Consider the following 19,152-nt stretch of genomic DNA (forward strand, 5'->3'; position numbering starts at 1 on the left):
ATTGTGTCCATTAATGTGTATTTGAATGGTGCTTGTTTGTCTTGTGTTTGATGTTTTCTTTCTGTACCCAGCTCCTGCTTGAAACACAGATACTGATCTCAGTTAGACTGATCTGTTTATAACAATTAATAACCAATAAACCACTCTGATAAGAACAATTAAACAGAAACATGATGCAGTTCCCAGAACACAAAGTACATCATGTGGAAAACTTGGACAGCTGATCAGTGACACCATTGACGTGTTAATTACACCTGCCTACTTCTTTTTCTTTCACATATTGTCTCCTCTTTCACACAGGACTTTTAAGGTCTATTGAGTATCAGGTTTTCAGATTTATTTAAGTTTACTTTGATCAATTTAATCTAGTGTAAGACTGTGGTAGTGGACTGTCCATTACATCTAGCCCTGTTAAAAAACTTTCAATTAAGTCTCATTAATATAAATTAAGATAATCCTTGATTGATCCCCAGAGGGGAAAATAAGGTGTGTCTATATTAGGGCTGTCAATCAATTAAAATATTTAATCACGAATAATCGCCTGATTGTCTATAGTTAACCTGTGATTAATAGCAAATTAATCTCACATGTTTATCTGTTCTAAATGTATGTTCAAAAAGTTTGTAATGCTCAAGTGGAATGTGAGACTCGACGTACTCCGGTGGTAACTCAATTCACATTTACAGCACATGCAAATAACTTTTAGTCTTATCAAGAGAAACATCTGTCTTGTAATAAAGCCTGAACAGGAAGGCTCTCTTTACATGAAGTGTGTTAAAAAAGCCTTTTTATCTGTGATTCAGGATCAGGTTTAACCTTTGAAGTTGTACAGGGTGCAGCCCTGCCTGTTATGACGTCCGGAAGTGATGAGACTTCATAGATATGACAGGCTCAGATGTCTTTCAGATCAAGGCAGCTTTATTTGAACACACGGTATGGGGAGATGCATTCAGTTCAGCATTCAAAATCATCTCAAAATACATGGTGACTTTCTACTGTATTTATCCATCTCTTTCTGCTTATGTACGGTATTCTGGTTACATATTTTAAATAACCTCCTCCTAACATGGTTATGAACAACATGTTTATCCCACCACTCTGGTTCCATCTCAGCTATCTCAGTCAAAGGTGAACATATGAACTTGGACCTAGTAGGCTATCGGGACCTCTCATCTGACACTTGTAGTGGCGCCTCTGTACACATATTTCCAGCTGTCCTTTCTCACTGTCTAAAGTCACTTCTTTCAGTAAACACAGTAGACTACATTTAAAGTCAAACAGTAAAATGATTATGATTATTAACACAGAATTCAAACATTGGCATTGCACATAAGCACACATGAATTTCAATCCCAACACTGCCTCACCACATCCATACGTCTTCCTCTTGACATGTTCGGTGTAGATGACGGCATCACGGATCACGTTCTCCAAGAAGGCCTTCAGCAGACCGCTCGCTCCTCGTAGATCAGACTGGAGATGCGCTTCACTCCCCCCTCCTTGTGAACCACATGGCGGGTTTGGTGATTCCCTGGATGTTATTTTTTTTTTATTGATGCAAAGTTCAAACATCAAAAATACAAAAAAATACAATACATCAAATCATCAAACAATCATCAATTAATGTATGTATGTATGTCATTTTATATTTTGTACTTCACGGTCCCGACAATTTGAACTATATTGTGCAAGTCTTCATCATGCTTATAAAATTCCACATCCATCGTTTCAGTGTTGAACTGAAACACTACTGCACCTCAATAGAACACAGCAATTAAAAGCTCCAATATTAGAAGAAATTAATTTAATTTGAGCTTCTGACTATGTAAGAAATATTTGATTGTTTGAGGATTTGATGTATTGTTTTTTTTTTTTTTTGTATTTTTGATGTTTGAACTTTGCATCAATAAACAAAACATAAAAAACGTTACTGCTGCATCGCTTTCTGATTTCCCAAACTACGGCATGGCCCGAGGCAAACAAAATTGGCATTAAAAGGAATTTGGTTAACTCGTTATTATCGCGTTAATTTGGACAGCCCTAATATATATATATATATATATATATATATATATATATATATATATATATATATATATATATATATAGCCTTTTAGACTCCTTTAATATGATACATTGAAAATCTGTGTTCTTTGAATTTTAAACTTTTGAGCAAACAACTTTTGCATACAGTATATCACATATGTATATAAAAGTGATGCGACGTTTCTTTGTCGATGATGCTCTATTTTAGATAACAATACACCAAAGTTTCTATTATGGTCAATATTGTGATCTGTTACATTCCATTTTGTGAAAATTCTGAATTTTCTCTCATCTTTTTTAATTGGTATTATTAATTGGTTGTAGCTGACGCTGGATTTGTTGCCATGACAACACCGAAAATTAATATAAGCGATCTGTATGATTGCCAGGTGATTTCAGTTTTATACATTATTATAAAACATTGTTCACTGAATTTCGGGTTCTTTATTAGTTAAACTGAGTTGTATTTTGTTTTTTGGTATATTCAGTACGAACAACTTTTATTTTGGTAAGCTACAAGATACAGGACCAGATGTTTTGGTGAGAAGTGCGAACCGAGGAGAGAACTGGCGACCGTGAATAGCGAACTGTTATCATTAATTGTTACACTCTTTCCTGAGGATTTATGTGTGAACCTAGCTTGAACCAATTCTTCCTCTGGTGCCCCTTTCCTATCTGTTTAATCTCACGTCACCGAAGTGAATGGAGCGATTGTTATAAAATACATATATTCTTGTGTGTCTTGTTAAAGGAAGTTGTGAACTGAACCATGCTTTGCCAGAGCCAGCACCTGCTGCCCGGGTCTGGTCCGTCTAGGCCCCTGACCTTCACTGCCACCCATGTGGCAGCGCACCCGACCCCAGCGGTTCCTCCCACAGGTGGTGGGCCCATGGGATGGAGAGATGGATGCCATGTAGCTTTTTCGGGCTGTGCCCGGCCGGGCTCCGTGGCAAACCCAGCCACCAGACGCTCGCTGACGAGCCCTCCATCTGGACCTGGCTCCAGACAGGGGCCCCGGGCTTCCTCCGGGCAGGGTCACTCCATCTCTGCCTCGGTCACTCATAGAGTTTTTGAACCAATCTTTGTCTGGCCCCTCACCTGAGACCACTTTGCCTTGGGAGACCCTACCAGGAGCACAAAGCTCCAGACAACACAGCCCTCAGGTTCATAGGGACACACAAACCATTGGACATTTTCGGCCTTTATTTTAACAGGAAGGCTGAAGACATGAAAGTGGGGGGGGGGGGGGGTTGCTGTATGCTGTATTCTAAAGTGGATCCAAAGGAAACTTCAAAGGGAGATGATGATGATGATGATAATGATTTACTGTGTGCAGCTAAACAGAGCCTCTATTCTAAGTTATCCACAGATGAGGCAGATCAGGTCACTTTGCAGTTTCAGGGACAGTGAAGCTTATCCACTCAGGTGTTTTCTGTTATTCTGGCTGATTAGACCTCTGCTCAAGTTTGAGCAGGTTTGATGGAATTTTATTAGGTAACAAATCTTCATCTACCAATAAGAATGATAAAGGGGTAATATGGCCTGCCCTAACAGGTGCAACAAAGATAAAAGAAGATTCAGGAAGATGTCATTCACAATCTATACACACCCTCACAGTCCAGGGAAGAGGTCTAATCAGTCAGATTAACTGAAAACACCTGTGTGGGTGTTCAGCGCACAGTGATAAGGGTACACCTTTTATTACACAAGTGACTCAACAACTATGTAAATATCTCACCACTGAGTCACATTCCTTACCACCTAAGTTATCACAGTGGAAAAAATGAACAGAACTATCAAGGAAAAGCTGACTAAAACTAAATTATAATAGAGATAGGCAAATCTTGCGTTGAAATGATACTTTCTGTCCTAGCTAAGATAAGAACTACTTCAAATGCAACCACTATAATATCTCCATTTAAAGCTCTAATGGGATGCCCATTACCACCTCCTTGGGTGCAGTAAAGGACTGGTCCACACAGCTTTAGGTGACTATGCAGTCACCCTGACTGAAAATTGTATGATGATTATGAGATGCAGCCTATAGACCAGTGCTCGAATTACGTGGGAGCCAGAGGGAGCCGAGCTCCCATAGAGCAAGGGCTGGCTTCCATGAAAGCAACAAAGTTAAAAATCTGAGGGGGTCTGCCATATGTGGCATTGTAATTTAATCTTAAACAACGCTCATTATCCATCCCTGTGCGGTCTCTTACCATTAAAGACGTTAAATTAAAATATAAAATATAGGCTACTACGGGACATAAACCTGAGCCTACCCTACGCTCATGAATGCAGCATGACTGCACTTCACCACCACACCACTAGGCTATGTGAGCAAACCGCATACGATTGATTTGACAGCACTCGCAAGTCCGAAGAAGTCACCTTGCTTTTGAGGTAAATGAACTGAACTGAAATGACCAGCACACCTGTTAATTAAAATTGGCTCAGTCTTTTGGGTTACCGTTAAACCGATAAATTATTAAACCACAGAGCATTTCATGTCTAACTTCAAAAATTAATCTTAAATTAACACAGAGCAGTTCAGCAGTAAAAGTGAATATGGGATTATATCTTATTACATGCCATTGTCAGGTATACTACTGTATATGTCTCACTGGCAAATAAAGTAGTGCAGAGGTTCTCAATTGTTTTTCAGCCTAGGACTCCATAAAAGACTCATGTATATCCCTTGGAATAATTTGATGTAGCGTTTTTTCACACTTCTGTAGTCTTAGTTATGTGAAAGAATAGTAACACTGTACCTAAACAAAATATCATAGACAAATCAAGAGACAAGGGCTAATATGAAGTGCATTTCAGATACACGCATTTCAAGAGAAGTGTTAATGGAAGTGTTTCACACATAGTATACATAGGCTAAACCCATCCTGCGATTGGGTCACACCAGCCACAAACCAAAATTGGGCCAGGGCCATAAAGTGGGGCCCTCCCCTACTTCCTACCTATACTTCCGGTGCCCTTGCTTGGTCAACACCCATCTTCAAACTTGGCCTTCATTTTGCTCTCCAAAATTTCATGACTGGGTCTTGCCTGTGGCCAAAATCTGGCAGGCAGGCAGACAGAAATAAAAACACAAGGCACTCAAAAAGTACTCAAAATCGCCTCTGTGGTAGTTCTCGCTACATCAGGTGTCTCTAGGACATATTTTATTTTAATAATACCAGCGTTGCTGTTGCGGATGGTAATTACACTAGCAATTATGTGGTCAACTAAAGGTCCGCCATACAAATTCATGATTTTTTTTAGCTTTGGTGTGTGTGTGTGTGTGTGTGTGTGTGCATGTGTGTGTGTGTGTGTGTGTGTGTGTGTATGTGTGTGTGTGTGTGTGTGTGTGTGTGTGTGTGTGTGTGCGTGTGTGTGTGCGTGCGACTGAGCTCCTCTCTCCTCCTCATCTGTGTGCATTCATGTCCCATTAATGCATGTTACTAACTTAGCTTAAACCTTGTGCTTCCTCGCCTCGCAGATTTCCTTGGATTGTGGTGGCACCTGGATGCTCGATGGTGTTTTTGGCCCCCAACGGCTCCTTCCAGGCAGCATTGCGACCGCTGTCTCCAAGGCACCTAACCCTAACCTTAACCCTAATACTAACCATAACCATAACCATAACCATTGCCTAATTGACTTCAAGGCAGCGCTGCGACCGTTGACTTCAAGGCACCTAACCCTAACCTTAACCATAACCAGTGCCTAATCCTAGTGCAGGCAGCGCTGCCTGGAAAGAGCCGTTGGGGGCAAAAAACACCGATAAACCACCTGGATCGTGGATGCAGCTGCTGCTGTGGTGCTGTGGTCCTGTCAGAAGCCCTGCTACATGCTGCAATGCTTTTACTATTATTATTATTGTTATAGTTCTATAATCTTTATCTTTACTGTTGCTATAATTGCCACTGTTCATCATGTCATTTTTATTATACATACTTCAATAATTATTGAGTCATATTTCTGTATCACTCTCTCTCTCTCTCTCTCTCTCTCTCTCTCTCTCTCTCTCTCAGAGACAGAGACATAGAGAGTTGTGAGCTTAGCTATCGATCATATGAATTAATAAGTCCAGGTATTGAAACAGTGACTTTACCAAAAGTTATGCAAACGTCACATTTAAACAGCTTTTACTGAGAGCACATTACTGAACCCAAACCTGAATCATAATTTAAATTTAGCACAGTGGAGAAGTGCAGGTTTGTTCAGTCAAGTAATAATCTAAATTATAAAAATCATCTTGATGGCCAAAAAGATAATTTACTGATCAATATCATTTTATGCAGCATCATGGTTACATGGTCAATCACATCACTACCGCGGCTGCTGTTAGACATCTTCCATATAAGATTTCATATGAATAGATTAAAGAAGAATTTAAGTAATTTAAGTAAAAATGTAAGATTTAAAATGTACAGTAGATATTTACGCCCGGGAATTCACTGCGGATGAATATATTTAAAGTTGGGAGGTCAATGCGGACACAACTAAATAAATCTATGAGGTAACTGGGGAAAGGGCAAGGAAATTAAATATTGACAGATAAAAGATTATGTGTTGAAGCCTGCATATCTATCCAATACTGTAAGTATATGACAGTACTTTGAACTGCATGCTTCTGATAACTGGTCGGCAAATGTTTCACATTCAAATAGATACAGACTATACATTTCTCATAGGTTTCTCATAAACAAAGAATAGTTTGCCTCAAACAAAGGGTAAACATCTCTGTTTACTTTTTAAATAGTCATCCACACGGAGTATTAAGGGGGTATATGCAGTACAGGTGTAAAGACTGAATATAAAATTGTACTGCATGCACATCAGTACTTCTAAATCTTGCATTCTTTCATAATACTTAATGTATAGAACCAAACAATGCATTGTAAGGGTGTGTTTGAACAGCCTGGTGTTTGTTCTTTTAGGTGACTGCACAATTTCAACACAGCATTTCATTAGGGTTAAATCAATGCGCATCAGTACAAACATTTTATTTTTAAAGAGCAAGAATTTCAACACAACTTTTCTCTCACTGTAGACGTGTTAATGCTTAACAAAAATAGACACTTTCTGCCTGTAATAAATCACGTGTTCCAGCCTTGTGTTTGCTCTGCCCCCTACGGTATAGAAGAAAAAGCTCATTGTAGATAGTTCTATGGTTACATGCCAGGTATGTGACATGTGTCTTCCATTTTGGGCGGGAATAGAAAACTTGTAATGTAACTACAGCCATCAAATCAATGTTCCAATTAGTCCAAGTTTGAGTGCATAGGGGGAAAAAATCCTTAGTCAGTTCTCCTACTCCCAAAATGTATATCAAATACAGAAGTTGCGAATAGAGCTCCTTAGAGGTATTATCTACTAGTTTTGCTAATTATTAATAGAAAACTAGTTTCAAGATGAAAGAGATCATCGAGGTTATAGCACTTTTTCTAGGTTTTGCAGGCTGGATATTGATTTTCATATCATTACAAGATCAGTATTGGAAAAAATCCTCTGAAGATGGCAGCGCAATTACAACCTCCACAATCTATGAAAACCTCTGGATGTCTTGTGCAAGTGATTCAACAGGGATATTTAACTGTCGTGACTTTCCATCCCTTTTTGCTCTTCCAGGTAAGTAGAAGTAGCAATTATCTAATAGCTGGATTATCAATTTTACATTACAACATTTTAGAAAAATCACTTTTTGGTATCTACTGTAATGTAATCTATTTAAATGTGACTGTTTCTGGTAATTAATTAATTAATTAAAACAATTTGCTTGCTTTTATTAATATTTTATTTTCTGCTATTTGCATTTTCTCACTACTGATTCAGCTTCATATAACAGCTGAATATGAATTTTCCAATCTAAATACGGCTTTATCAGATATGTGATTGAGCCACGTACTTTTCTTCCTAGAAAAGTACTTTGAACTATACATACAGAATCAGACAGACCAACTAAACAAAAAGAAAAATAATACACATACAGTATGCTATGTGGGTTCGAATCCAGGTCCTTCCGGGCCTTTCTGTGTGGAGTTTGCATGTTCTCCCCGTGTTTGCGCGGGCTTCCCACCATAAAGACATGCATGCTAGGTAATTAGGACTACAGTTGAAAATTAGCCGACTGGCTAACACTGGCGCATTTACAGAAATGTTGATTAATGTGCATTGTCCTAATCAAATAAACTTACAAACTTAAACTTAATGCAATGCTTGTGCTGTAATCTACAGCAACAGCTGTGCAATCTAATCCAATAGCTCAGTAAAGTTTGTGAAGTTTGTAAAGTTTGAGGTTATATAAGAGGAATTTACATCCACCTAATGGACATTGGACTAATTACATTATATTTTTAGGTGAACACAATCTCAATCAAAACAACCTCATTAACTTTAAAAACAGTATTAGAGGGCTATACAATAACCCTTACATTGTACAGGTGCTTCTTTTTACACTGCATCTTTAATTGTATCCATTGTATTTAATGCAATGCATTGCCATTTTACATGTGGTAATTGCATACTGTTTACGAGTTTTTGTGAAATGGTACTTACTTGTTTCAGTGTCCTCCTAAAAATATAATGTAATCCAGTATAAAACCACTAAAACAATGTTTTTAGAAATGTCCATAAAGTCAACTTTGACATAAAGCAGTTAAGTCAAACGGTTCTAAGTTCCTGTGTTTAGGTTTGAACCGTTTGGAATGGAGTAAAGTAAAAGGGTTTTTGTATGTGTGGCCAAAAGGCTGCAGTGGTACTTCATCACCATAATGATAAAGGTCTGATAACGAAAAACGCTACATTTGTTAAACTAAAGAAGACAAATCCTTTGAGCTCAGTTGTCAGACAAGCAAACTAGAGATTATCTACGAGGCAACAAACCTGGTCATCTGCTGGTCAGGATGGGGTGATGCACCCTCACCCCTCAATTCCACTAACCTACCCATCATCACTGGGAGGGAGAAGTGAGGAGCCAAAATGAGACTTGAATCCATCAATTTGATATTATTAACACAGTGTTCAAAGCAAACGTCAAAAGGTGACAAACAGCTTTAAGTCTATAGACGTTGGTAAGCAGACTTGAAGGTTAGACTTCAACTTCCTGTTGTCCCTTAAGTTGGTAAATGGTATGTGGCCAACACAGAAATTATTTTAGCAACCACTCAACAGAATGTTGAAGGCTGTGAAATAGAAAACAAGAACATCTTTACTCTTCAAGCTGTTTGACTCCAAAAGATTCACATGGAATTCAGCTGAATCCCTTCACCATTGTATCAAACCCAACAGTGGAAAAATGGCTGTTCTTATTTGCCATTGTTTTCCTTGATCTAGACAGGATTTTAGTGTGTCTATTAGGAGCAATCTAATGTACTGGCTTTAATCTTTAGTAAAGACCAGTAATATAAGATATGATGAAACCAGAGAACACAACCCCAGTGAACCCAGTGAACCAACTCATAAAATAATAATAAACTCCAACTCATATCTAAGAACTTATATTGATACAAATTAGTTGGAAACTGTTTACTACTTTGTTAAACATTTACCAAAGTGAACAATAGACGAGTGCTGTATAGACATGAAACACATGAAACTGGATGCCCAGGCCTTGTCTTGAGCCCTGAGGTAAATATTGTGTCAGTCCCTCATCTCAACACAGGCAGAAAATATGCTTTCCAGTTCACACATATGTTTCTGTTTTGTTAAAATGGGGAATTAAAAAATGGTGTATTAGTAAGGAATCAAACCTGCATGGCTCCCCTTCAGCCAATTGAACATTATCTCACTTAAACTACAACTATATTTCATCTGTTGGAAAGTGCTGGATGTTGGATAGATTAAAGAAAATATATTTTGTGAAGTGTTGTGGCTGAAGTTATATTTTGTACAGGCTTTGCCCTCTAATGTCGGTTAGAGGGTTCTGCCTGTGCTCATATGACCATGGTTACTATCAGTGAGCATCTAGGAGGTTTACACCTGCAACAATAGTCTTGTTGTTCTTGTTGTAATAGTAAACATCATCTCTCTGACTAAAGCATGCATTTTTAACACAATAAGAAATAATGTGATGCTTGCTAGTACTAATGCAACTATGCATTTGAATTGTTTAAATACTTATATTGTATACATATATATATATATATATATATATATATATATATATATATATATATATATATATATAGATAGATAGATAGATAGATAGATAGATAGATAGATAGATAGATATAGATATAGATATAGATATAGATATATAGATAGATAGATTCATGTGGAACACGTTATAACAAGAATGTTTTTTAAAAAGAATGTAATGTTTGCACACAGGGTATATTCAGGCGTCCCGGGCACTCATGATCACTTCCATTGTTTTTGGGACGTTTGGGCTCGTGGCTACTCTCGTAGGAATGAAGTGCTCAAAAATAGGAGGAGAAAAATACGTCCTGAAGGGAAGGATCGCTGCGATTGGAGGAGTGTTCTTTTTACTACAAGGTAAAGGGTTGGGGATGGATGTAATGGCCATGTAACAAAAGAAAGTACGAGCAAATGTTTGGTCAGAAGTCACTTTAAATGTGTTGAAGAAAGGTCCCGCCGCTTATTGTACTTTAAAATGACTGGGGAAAATGGCTAGCCCCCGGGAGGACACACACATTCACACAGCACAAAACACCTAAAAGGGTAAATCATGTCTCTCTCACTCCAATCTCTCTGTGTGCAAAAGATCAGAAAATGGGTCACCAGTTCAAAAGGTTATCCCTACTCTAACAAATATGCTGATGCACAAAGCATGCCATTACCAAAGATATTTAAATTGTGAGAATAGGTCACACTATGTAAAATACAAAAAACTGATTCAGTGAGCGGACACCGGTAATCTCAGGAACCTATGTGTCTACAAACAAAATACTATTGCCATCATTTTAGTTTAATTTGAACGGCTTTTTAATGTCAGAACTATATTTGTTTTATTGTATTTACATGGTAATCATACTCATAAGATATATCTTATAGAACTTGTAGAGTGGATATAAATTAACAAGCAGGTACCTTTGCTTTATATTACGGGCTTCATAAATAATCTTGTATTGCATGAAATGGTTTTAGCCCCATTAGGACATTCCTAACATGGCTTACATCGCTTCATTATCTAAAAACCCTATTTTGACCTTGTTAAAGTTATCTTAGTTGTTTGCATAAAAAAACTTGTCTGAAGTAAACAATGTGTTGTGTTTTGTAGGGATTTGCACCATGATTGCTATATCTTGGTATGCAGCCACCATCACACAGCAGTTCTTTGACCAGTTTTATCAAGGGATAAAGTGAGTCAATACATTCTGCAAGAGTATGTCATTAAGTTGAAAAAAGTGGAACAATAGCTGAATGGCACAAAGTAAAATTGCTGTTAACCAAGGATTACATACTAATACATAGAAAAAAATATGTTCAATGTTATTGTAATACAGGTATGAGATTGGAGCGGGCTTGTATATCGGGTGGTTTTCAGCTACACTTGCCATTTGTGGAGGTACATGCCTGATGTGTAGTTGCAAAGTCAACACACCCAATAAAAAAATGTGAGTATGTGTTGCTGAAACGTTACAACATTATAAATTCACAGTGTATAGTAGAATTGGTCCATACTCTCTTAACTGAACTGGGTCTTTTTGTGTTTTAGACCATATCCATGCCAACCATCCTCCAGAGGACATGTGCTGTTGACTGTGGCAAGGTCTGAAACTGTCTCGAGCAACTATGGAAAAAATGCGTATATCTGAGAGGTGATTGCGTAGAGGAGAAAGCCGACTGGGTTGGACTCAATTCACCAAATTGAATGCACTATGAGAGGGCATCATTCACAATGGAAAACACAATTGTAAAGACTCATGATCACTGTACAGTAGTTTAAAAGCAGTAACCTTGATTTGGAGATGTATTGGCTTTATCCAATCCAAACCTTTTAGTGACACATATTTGCAGTATAAGAATTTGTAATGTTATGCATTGAGAAAACTGCATATGTAGTTGCTGTGGGCTTACCAAGAGAAACTGCAATATAATGAAAACTGTGATACTACACTGCTATAATCTAGAATTAGTCTACAGAATACAATAAACCTATTACATGCTCGCATTTAACAATGTCCAGAATGTGGTAGGAATCCCAATATAGGACCATTTATATCCCCAACAGCCTTAAATAACCATACCTTTAAAGGGGCTGTACTCGAAATACTGAAAAAACTAGACTGGTCTGGATGCAGCCAGCGGTGGGAATGCCCACTACTGCTTTAATTGGCCCGTGGGTTACAGGAACACCCTTCTGAATGACGAAAGCCTCGATGCACCGTAGACAGCTATGCTCCTATGGAAAGCTATAGCTTGGAAGATATGCGATACGGAGCACTGAATTTATGGAATTTACTGTTAATCTGATCACAATTGAAACAATAATGAGCTGGCTAGTGCACCCCCACCAGTACAAGAGCAGCGGAATTTTCCCTTGCGGAATAATACTATTTACTTTCACTTTTTTGACTTTGGGGACAAAGTGAGCTGGTTGCAAATGACTTCATTCTCTGCTCAGGATGCCATTTCTCCACTATATCTTTACATAGCAAATATGTGTATATATACAGCCCCTTTAATTAATTTTCCTATTCTTCATTTCAATGATTGCTACATGATGACTTGAACATAAGAATAAAGTTGGAAGAAAGCTGATGAATATGCCATGAAAAATCAGATCCCCTGACCTTACAAAAAAACCCTCCTTTTTGTCACTCGGGGATAGCAATACACACTATTAGAAATATTTAATACTCAAAATACCTTAAACTTTTTTACAATTGTGTCAAAGTCAGTTTGTGTTAGTATATAAAGTGTTGTAATCCTTTGTTATAACCATGTCCTCAAACCTGCCTCAAGTTTTCTGGTCGAGAAGAGAGAGTCGCACTCCTTCTACAACACCCAACCTCACTTTCAGAATAATGTTAAAAGTCCAAAAAGCTCTCCTCTCTGGGAACAGAAGTTTCTGCCACCTGCCGACTTGATAAATAATCTGGGTGGTCTTAAAGTAAATAAAGCCCTTAAGTAAAATGGATTTATATCTATCAAAATATATCTGTAATAAGGAGTAAATTTGATTCTGTAGATTAAGAAAATAGCTGGTTATATACTGGTCTAGTATATAATCGCAGTACATCAGGGTTTTCACACAGTGTTATTTTATTTTGACTCTCACCTGTGAACCAGAACACTTGAGTAACCGCATTGAAACAAATGTAAAGCATTTTTATATTTTTTTACATTTCAAATGTGAAGTGTTTTCTTTTTTGGTGATTTTACATGTGTTCCTGTGGATTTTAGTACGTTTTATACAAAATAAATATAATTTCTAGTGACTGATTTTTTTAAACCATAAAAATGTTAATGACATTATAATTTCCAACATATGCCATGAATAGAGCGGTTGAGCAATGTGACTTAATATTATTAATGAAAAAATAAACCAGTTCAATGTTCAAATTAAAAGGAGTTTGGGGTTACAGAGCCTGTTTGCACACCATTCTCTCCTCTGACTCCTTTAACCAAAGCAGACATAGAGCTGAATGTATAGTCCATTTAGCCTCGACATTCCCTGACTGCCCACTCAGAGTTGACAAATTATATAATTTCAGTTGGTTAAATCTGCCACCTACTGCAATAATATGGTGTCACATCTGGGATTGGATTTACTCAGGTCAAATTGTGTTCCTGGGAAGTTGGTCAAAATATACAACGATTATCACCAGATTCTACAAAGATTAAAATCACATTAGGGCTGGACTGTGTCTAATATGCTGACTGGGGCTATATTTTGCTTCTTTAAATAGTCATAAATGTTGATACAGTATACAAGATGCAAACATTTTTAGGAAATTGTGTCTTTAAAATGAATTTGCACTCTGCACTGAAAGGTGACAGAGCTTAACCATATGCAAAAATGCCTGCAAAATGAAGGAATTAAGTTGAAAAGTACTTTAATGAAATAAAAGTATGTAAAGTTACATTTATAAAGTATATGCAGGTCCTGCCGATATTAAACATGATTTTGCTCAACAGAAGACAAGGTAGTGAGGAACCAGGTACAATGAAGCTTATTTTGGCACTGTCTTACAAAAGGGTGAATGTTGAACAGCCTCATCTTTCACAGCAAGACACATTTTCGTTGGCAGACTTCTAATCTTTAGGAGCCTCATTTGCTAAATTGTCCAGGTTTTGTCCATCAAAGCGTATAAAGTGCCATCCTTCGCTGGCGGTTAGGTCCTGAGCTCCTTTAGCAGCGTAGAAGTCTCGAGAGGGAGTATTCCAGTCCAACACAGACAGTTGCAGCCGCACACACTGCTTCTTCTTCCCCACCTGAGAAAACCAAAACAGTCATGCTGTTACCTCTTGATCACACAGATGGACAGATAAACAATTTTGTGCTATAGTGGTCAACAAACACATTTACCTCAGCGACTTTGCTCAGTAAACCCTTGCCAATGCCGCTTCCTGTATAGGAAATCAATAAAAAAAATTGTTTCTACTTGAGGACAAAACATTTACAGAACAAAATGCCAAAGATACAGAAACATTAAGAAATGATGATTCCCACAACTAAGAAACAAAACACATTTTACTAGGGCTGTCAAAATAACGCGTTAATTTCAATTAATTAATCTGAGAAAAAATAACGCGTTAAAAAAAAAAAATAACGCAGATTAATCCATTCCATATTGACGTTTGACCCGGAGCCATTCTAGCCACCATTGGACTGTAAAATGAAGGAGGGAGACGAGAATGTGCTGCCTGGATCATTAACTGGAACATTTACTTGTAGAAATCTTCTTCCTGCCAACCCTGGCTACCGAAATCTGGTGCCACTGATATGTCTGCTCTTCTCTCTGGTGCTCTGAAGACGATACAGGCAACACAAACACCGCTGCATGTGACGCTAGTTAACACTATACTCGACAGCAGCTAATGTTAGCCTACCGCTAGCTAGTAGCTGGATTAAAAACGGTTAAAATGCTGACAGCTAACGCTAAACGGCGTAAAGTTTGACTGTGTTTTACTGTAGAGGATTCAACACCAGTATGTAACAATCTGCAGCTACCCTCGGAAAAACAACACACACGGTGCGTTCAATGAAACTGGTAAACTACAGCGTCGTGGTGCATTTGAAGTTTTTGTAAATGTCCTTTTCCCATCTGGTGGTTGTTTTTGTCGTTCAACAGCAATTTACAAGTGAAATAAGTTATTGTTATACATTATTATTAAATCATTTCATTTTGACCATATGGCCTTAGCAATAAACAAGCCGTTCTTTAATGTCACCAACTGTTGTTTAGTACCCTTTTTTTTCTTTTCTTTTTTTACTTCATCAGTTCAGGCACCGTTAATTATGTATGCGATTCATTTCGATTAATTAATCACAGAGTATGTAATTAATTAGATTACATTTTTTAATCGATTGACAGCCCTACATTTTACACAACACTTTCTTTTCAGGCTACGTTGACATTTCAACACATATTCTACCTCTGAATTCTGGCATCACGTACAGGTCCTCCAAATATACTGACCGCCCCTTCCATGTACTGTAGGTATAAAAGTAAAGGGCATATCCGACAATTGTGAATCCTACATGGACAAAAAAAAAAAAAAAAAAACAAGGAATCAAAAAGACAAGACAATTTTAATCCTTAAAATATAGTGGAATAGGTCTGTTATGTCTTGGATAAAAAAAATGGTGAATTGATTTCAAGTCTATGGATGCTCAGTCACTGTGCAATGGCCCTTACCTACCTTCAGTTTTAGCTCTAAAGAGAAATAGACAAACATCTGACACTGTTGATTTATGAGGCCGTACTTGAGTAGGCATCATGATTTGTTGAATGCTAAATGGAAATATCTAAACAGCAAGGGCACAGACCTTTTATTATATGTTGATCAACAATTTACCTTCTTTGGATTTATGCTCCTCAGGCACTTCTGCAACGAGGCATTCAAAGAAGGGATTTTGGCAGAAACCGTCCTGCTCCAGTTCTAAAGTAAAGCCATAATGTATTAATACACAATAAATACTTGCTTACCCAAATGATAAGCACATAAAAACATCAATACTTAAAACACTTGAAGATGAATTTATTACTTGTTTACAACTCTCCTCTCATTCACTCTCCTGGGCTCCCTGGAAGAAGAGATCTTGTATCTCAATGGGACCTTTCTGGCTAAAAAGAAATTGATAATAACAGCTAAGATTCAGGCACATAGTGACACTGCTACAAAATAGTCCATTAGGCATTAAACAAGTTGAAAATAAATTATATAACTCCAGCTGTGGATCACATCCTATTGTACATCCCATTTTTTTTACATCTAAATCTTTTAACACAGGAATTTCCCCAGTGTGGGATTAATAAAATATATCTTATCTTATCTTTTATCCAGACTAAGCTATTTACTTGTAAACATGTTGAATGCATTTCCTACTTCAAACAACTTTTGCAAAGGTACATCCTGTTTCAAACCTGCATGAAGTATTCTTCTATTCCTCTTTTATTGGTGCATTGCTTCCAATATGGCATATTATACCGCTACCACTTGTTGATATTTATTATCTTCAGTCAGCAGAGATGTCTATCATGTCATCCTTGTGCTCGTGGTGTGCGGCATACTTGTAGAACACGAGATACAAACAATCTGAGGACCCGCTCGTCAAAACATTTCTCTACATTGTTACTAGTGGTCAAAAACTCAACTAGGTACCTTTAAAAGCACTGTATGTATTGTACACATGATAGTCATACTTTGTGCTGTCGGGCTGTTGTATTTATGTTCACCGTTCCTTTCTAAACAGACACTCAAGCAACTTACAATTTATGATACGATAGCAAGAGAGAATGCTTACTAACTCATACAGAAAATTTTAATTGCATGGCAAATGATAAAGAGCAGAAAGAAGAGCCATGGACCCTACCCACCCATACAACCACTTTTTTTTTAAATGTTCTCCAAAAGATTTGATTCAACTCTGCTGAACTCTCCAGCTTTTTAAACAGAATCGAATCTCATTAGTCATTCACTGTTTTGTTCACATAATTTATTATTTACCTATGTCTGGTTGCAAAGTCTTGCAATGCTTACTCTATAATAACTAATGTTAACTAACTGAAATTGCACATTATACGCTTCAGACACACACAAAGATGCAAATCCAGGACTACTTCTATTAACCCTTGTGTGGTGTTGATATTTTTGTTACACAGCCAATGTTACCAGGTCTGGTGGACCCACCACATTATTATGCTTTTAAATCAATACAGCCATTACAATTTATGTTTACTTTAGCTCAATTACCAATGATATATACATCATTTATGGTTCATATTTTCCATTTACCCCTGTGAGATCACATTTTTGATCATATGATCATTTTCGTTTTTTGGGGGAAAACAAGGAAATTCAATTATAAAAAGGGTTAAAAAAAAAAAAATAGAAACAAGATTTTTGATCATAATTGGTGTTTATTTCCTAGAACTTCATCAGAACAGATGAAAGTGCTTGAAATGTAACAATTTTGTAACTTTGTGTGGGAATAGCAGGTGCAGAAAGACAACATAGTTTCATAGCACTTATACACTCGGGTCCAGTAGACCCGAACACCTCATATGTAATAGCTATGTGTAGCAGGGGTGTACCATGTGCAGTCATCGAAGGTTTTTCATGTTCTTCACAGAAAATGAGCCAAGGCCAATGAGTTTGAGTTAGAAGAAATAATAAATAGCATCATGTTTCTTTTAGCAAACACTGAAAACGGATCCCACAGACCCGAACACCATACAAGGGTTAACTGATAAGGTGGTAGGCTAAATTAAACTGTGACATTTTTAAGAGTTTAACCTGGGCTTTTCTTAAAAAGTGTTCTATCATTTATCAAGTGCAGAATTACCTTCATGAGATATCTTCACTTGGTCGGGCATGTTTTCATAAACCGCCAACTCCTGAAAACAGGGAGGTGGGGGTTAAAACGTTATGTGTGAATGTATGTAGCGTGTCATTTGACAAATATACCAAAGTAACGTAACGTTACATGTAACAATTAACGCAACATAACGGGTCAGGTTTAACGTTAACGTTACATTCGACATTGTGAAGCAGAACACCATTTTTAAGTTAGCTTCGTTATCGTATCGTAACGACGCAATACTGAGCCTCACCAATATCATTCTCGATATTTCTTTGCAGTCTTCTTTTGTTGCAGCCCGTACTTTAAAATCCATGTTTGTTTAATCTACCACAGTCCACACTACTGTCTTCTTCCTCAGAGATAAGTCAAATGACTATAATGGCGATTGTCGATTTTGAGTTTCCTAGGATAGCGAAGGTATGTCCCGCGCTAATCTGCCTCTGATTGGTTTACCGGGTATTCTTACCCTACCTAATCTCATTCCCTACGCCTTAACCTAACCAATCCAACCAACGAAGGCAACCAGTAATAGCCAATCAGAGGCAGAGTAGGGCGGGTCATGCCTTCGATTTCCTAGGAAACGCAAATTTGCCTACAAATCACAGCATTGAAAACAGGTTGAAAACTACGGTTGAAAACAACGAAGACAGCAAATAGAACCGGTGTTGCAATTTTGTTTTCAAAATAAAAGATAGATACGTCCACTTGTCTAAACGGTCAAACGTCTGCTGTCGCATATGGTGTCGCTCTGCAAGTCATTTTAATTGGCGATTAAAATCAATTTCAGGCATGGACATTTCGCATGGAAATCCACACTACAACTACAAACAACTTTTATTTTCGGCCTACCAGCATGATACAAGAGTTTGAAACTGGGGAGATTGTGTTTTTTTTACCGCAATGCTCAGTGGGAGTCGTAGTGTTAAGTGTTTAATGTGGTCTTGTACTTGTAAAACCTTTATTTATTTACTTCTGGAACTGTGGTGGAATGTAATCAATTACATTTACTCTACTAAGTGAGTAAAAGTATTTTATACTACTTTATACTTTTTACTCCACTACATTAAATTAACAACCATAGTTACTGGTTACTTTTCATCCAAAAGGTCCTTTACATGCAA

The 19,152-nt window shown here is 37.4% G+C and overlaps 2 protein-coding genes across 2 annotated transcripts; one reads left to right on the plus strand and one right to left on the minus strand.

The window, feature by feature from the left end:
• Positions 1-7,310: 7,310 nt before the first annotated feature.
• Positions 7,311-12,496, plus strand: cldn15b (claudin 15b). Its single transcript, XM_031320400.2, has 6 exons — positions 7,311-7,665; positions 10,366-10,530; positions 11,276-11,357; positions 11,502-11,612; positions 11,714-11,866; positions 11,930-12,496. The coding sequence occupies exons 1-5, from the start codon at positions 7,449-7,451 to the stop codon at positions 11,811-11,813; spliced, it is 675 nt and encodes a 224-aa protein (XP_031176260.1). The 5' UTR covers positions 7,311-7,448; the 3' UTR covers positions 11,814-11,866; positions 11,930-12,496.
• Positions 12,497-14,040: 1,544 nt separating this feature from the next.
• Positions 14,041-18,534, minus strand: sat2b (spermidine/spermine N1-acetyltransferase family member 2b). Its single transcript, XM_031320403.2, has 6 exons — positions 18,282-18,534; positions 18,014-18,065; positions 16,024-16,107; positions 15,601-15,702; positions 14,531-14,571; positions 14,041-14,436 (listed from the first exon to the last, which is right to left on the minus strand). Exons 1-6 carry the CDS (start codon positions 18,342-18,344, stop codon positions 14,257-14,259), a joined length of 522 nt encoding a protein of 173 aa, XP_031176263.1. The 5' UTR covers positions 18,345-18,534; the 3' UTR covers positions 14,041-14,256.
• Positions 18,535-19,152: the final 618 nt, after the last annotated feature.

This window comes from Sander lucioperca, chromosome 13 (assembly GCF_008315115.2).
Source record: "Sander lucioperca isolate FBNREF2018 chromosome 13, SLUC_FBN_1.2, whole genome shotgun sequence".
Lineage (NCBI taxonomy): Eukaryota > Metazoa > Chordata > Actinopteri > Perciformes > Percidae > Sander > Sander lucioperca.

Coding starts and splice junctions, on each gene's coding strand:
- cldn15b (XM_031320400.2), top strand. CDS start 7,449: ATGAAAGAGATCATCGAGGTTATAGCACTTTTTCTAGGTTTTGCAGGC. Junction 7,666..10,365: donor ATCCCTTTTTGCTCTTCCAG/GTAAGTAGAAGT, acceptor GTTTGCACACAG/GGTATATTCAGGCGTCCCGG. Junction 10,531..11,275: donor AGTGTTCTTTTTACTACAAG/GTAAAGGGTTGG, acceptor TGTGTTTTGTAG/GGATTTGCACCATGATTGCT.
- sat2b (XM_031320403.2), bottom strand. CDS start 18,344: ATGGATTTTAAAGTACGGGCTGCAACAAAAGAAGACTGCAAAGAAATA. Junction 18,066..18,281: donor AAATATCGAGAATGATATTG/GTGAGGCTCAGT, acceptor CCCTGTTTTCAG/GAGTTGGCGGTTTATGAAAA. Junction 16,108..18,013: donor AGTGAAGATATCTCATGAAG/GTAATTCTGCAC, acceptor GCTTTACTTTAG/AACTGGAGCAGGACGGTTTC.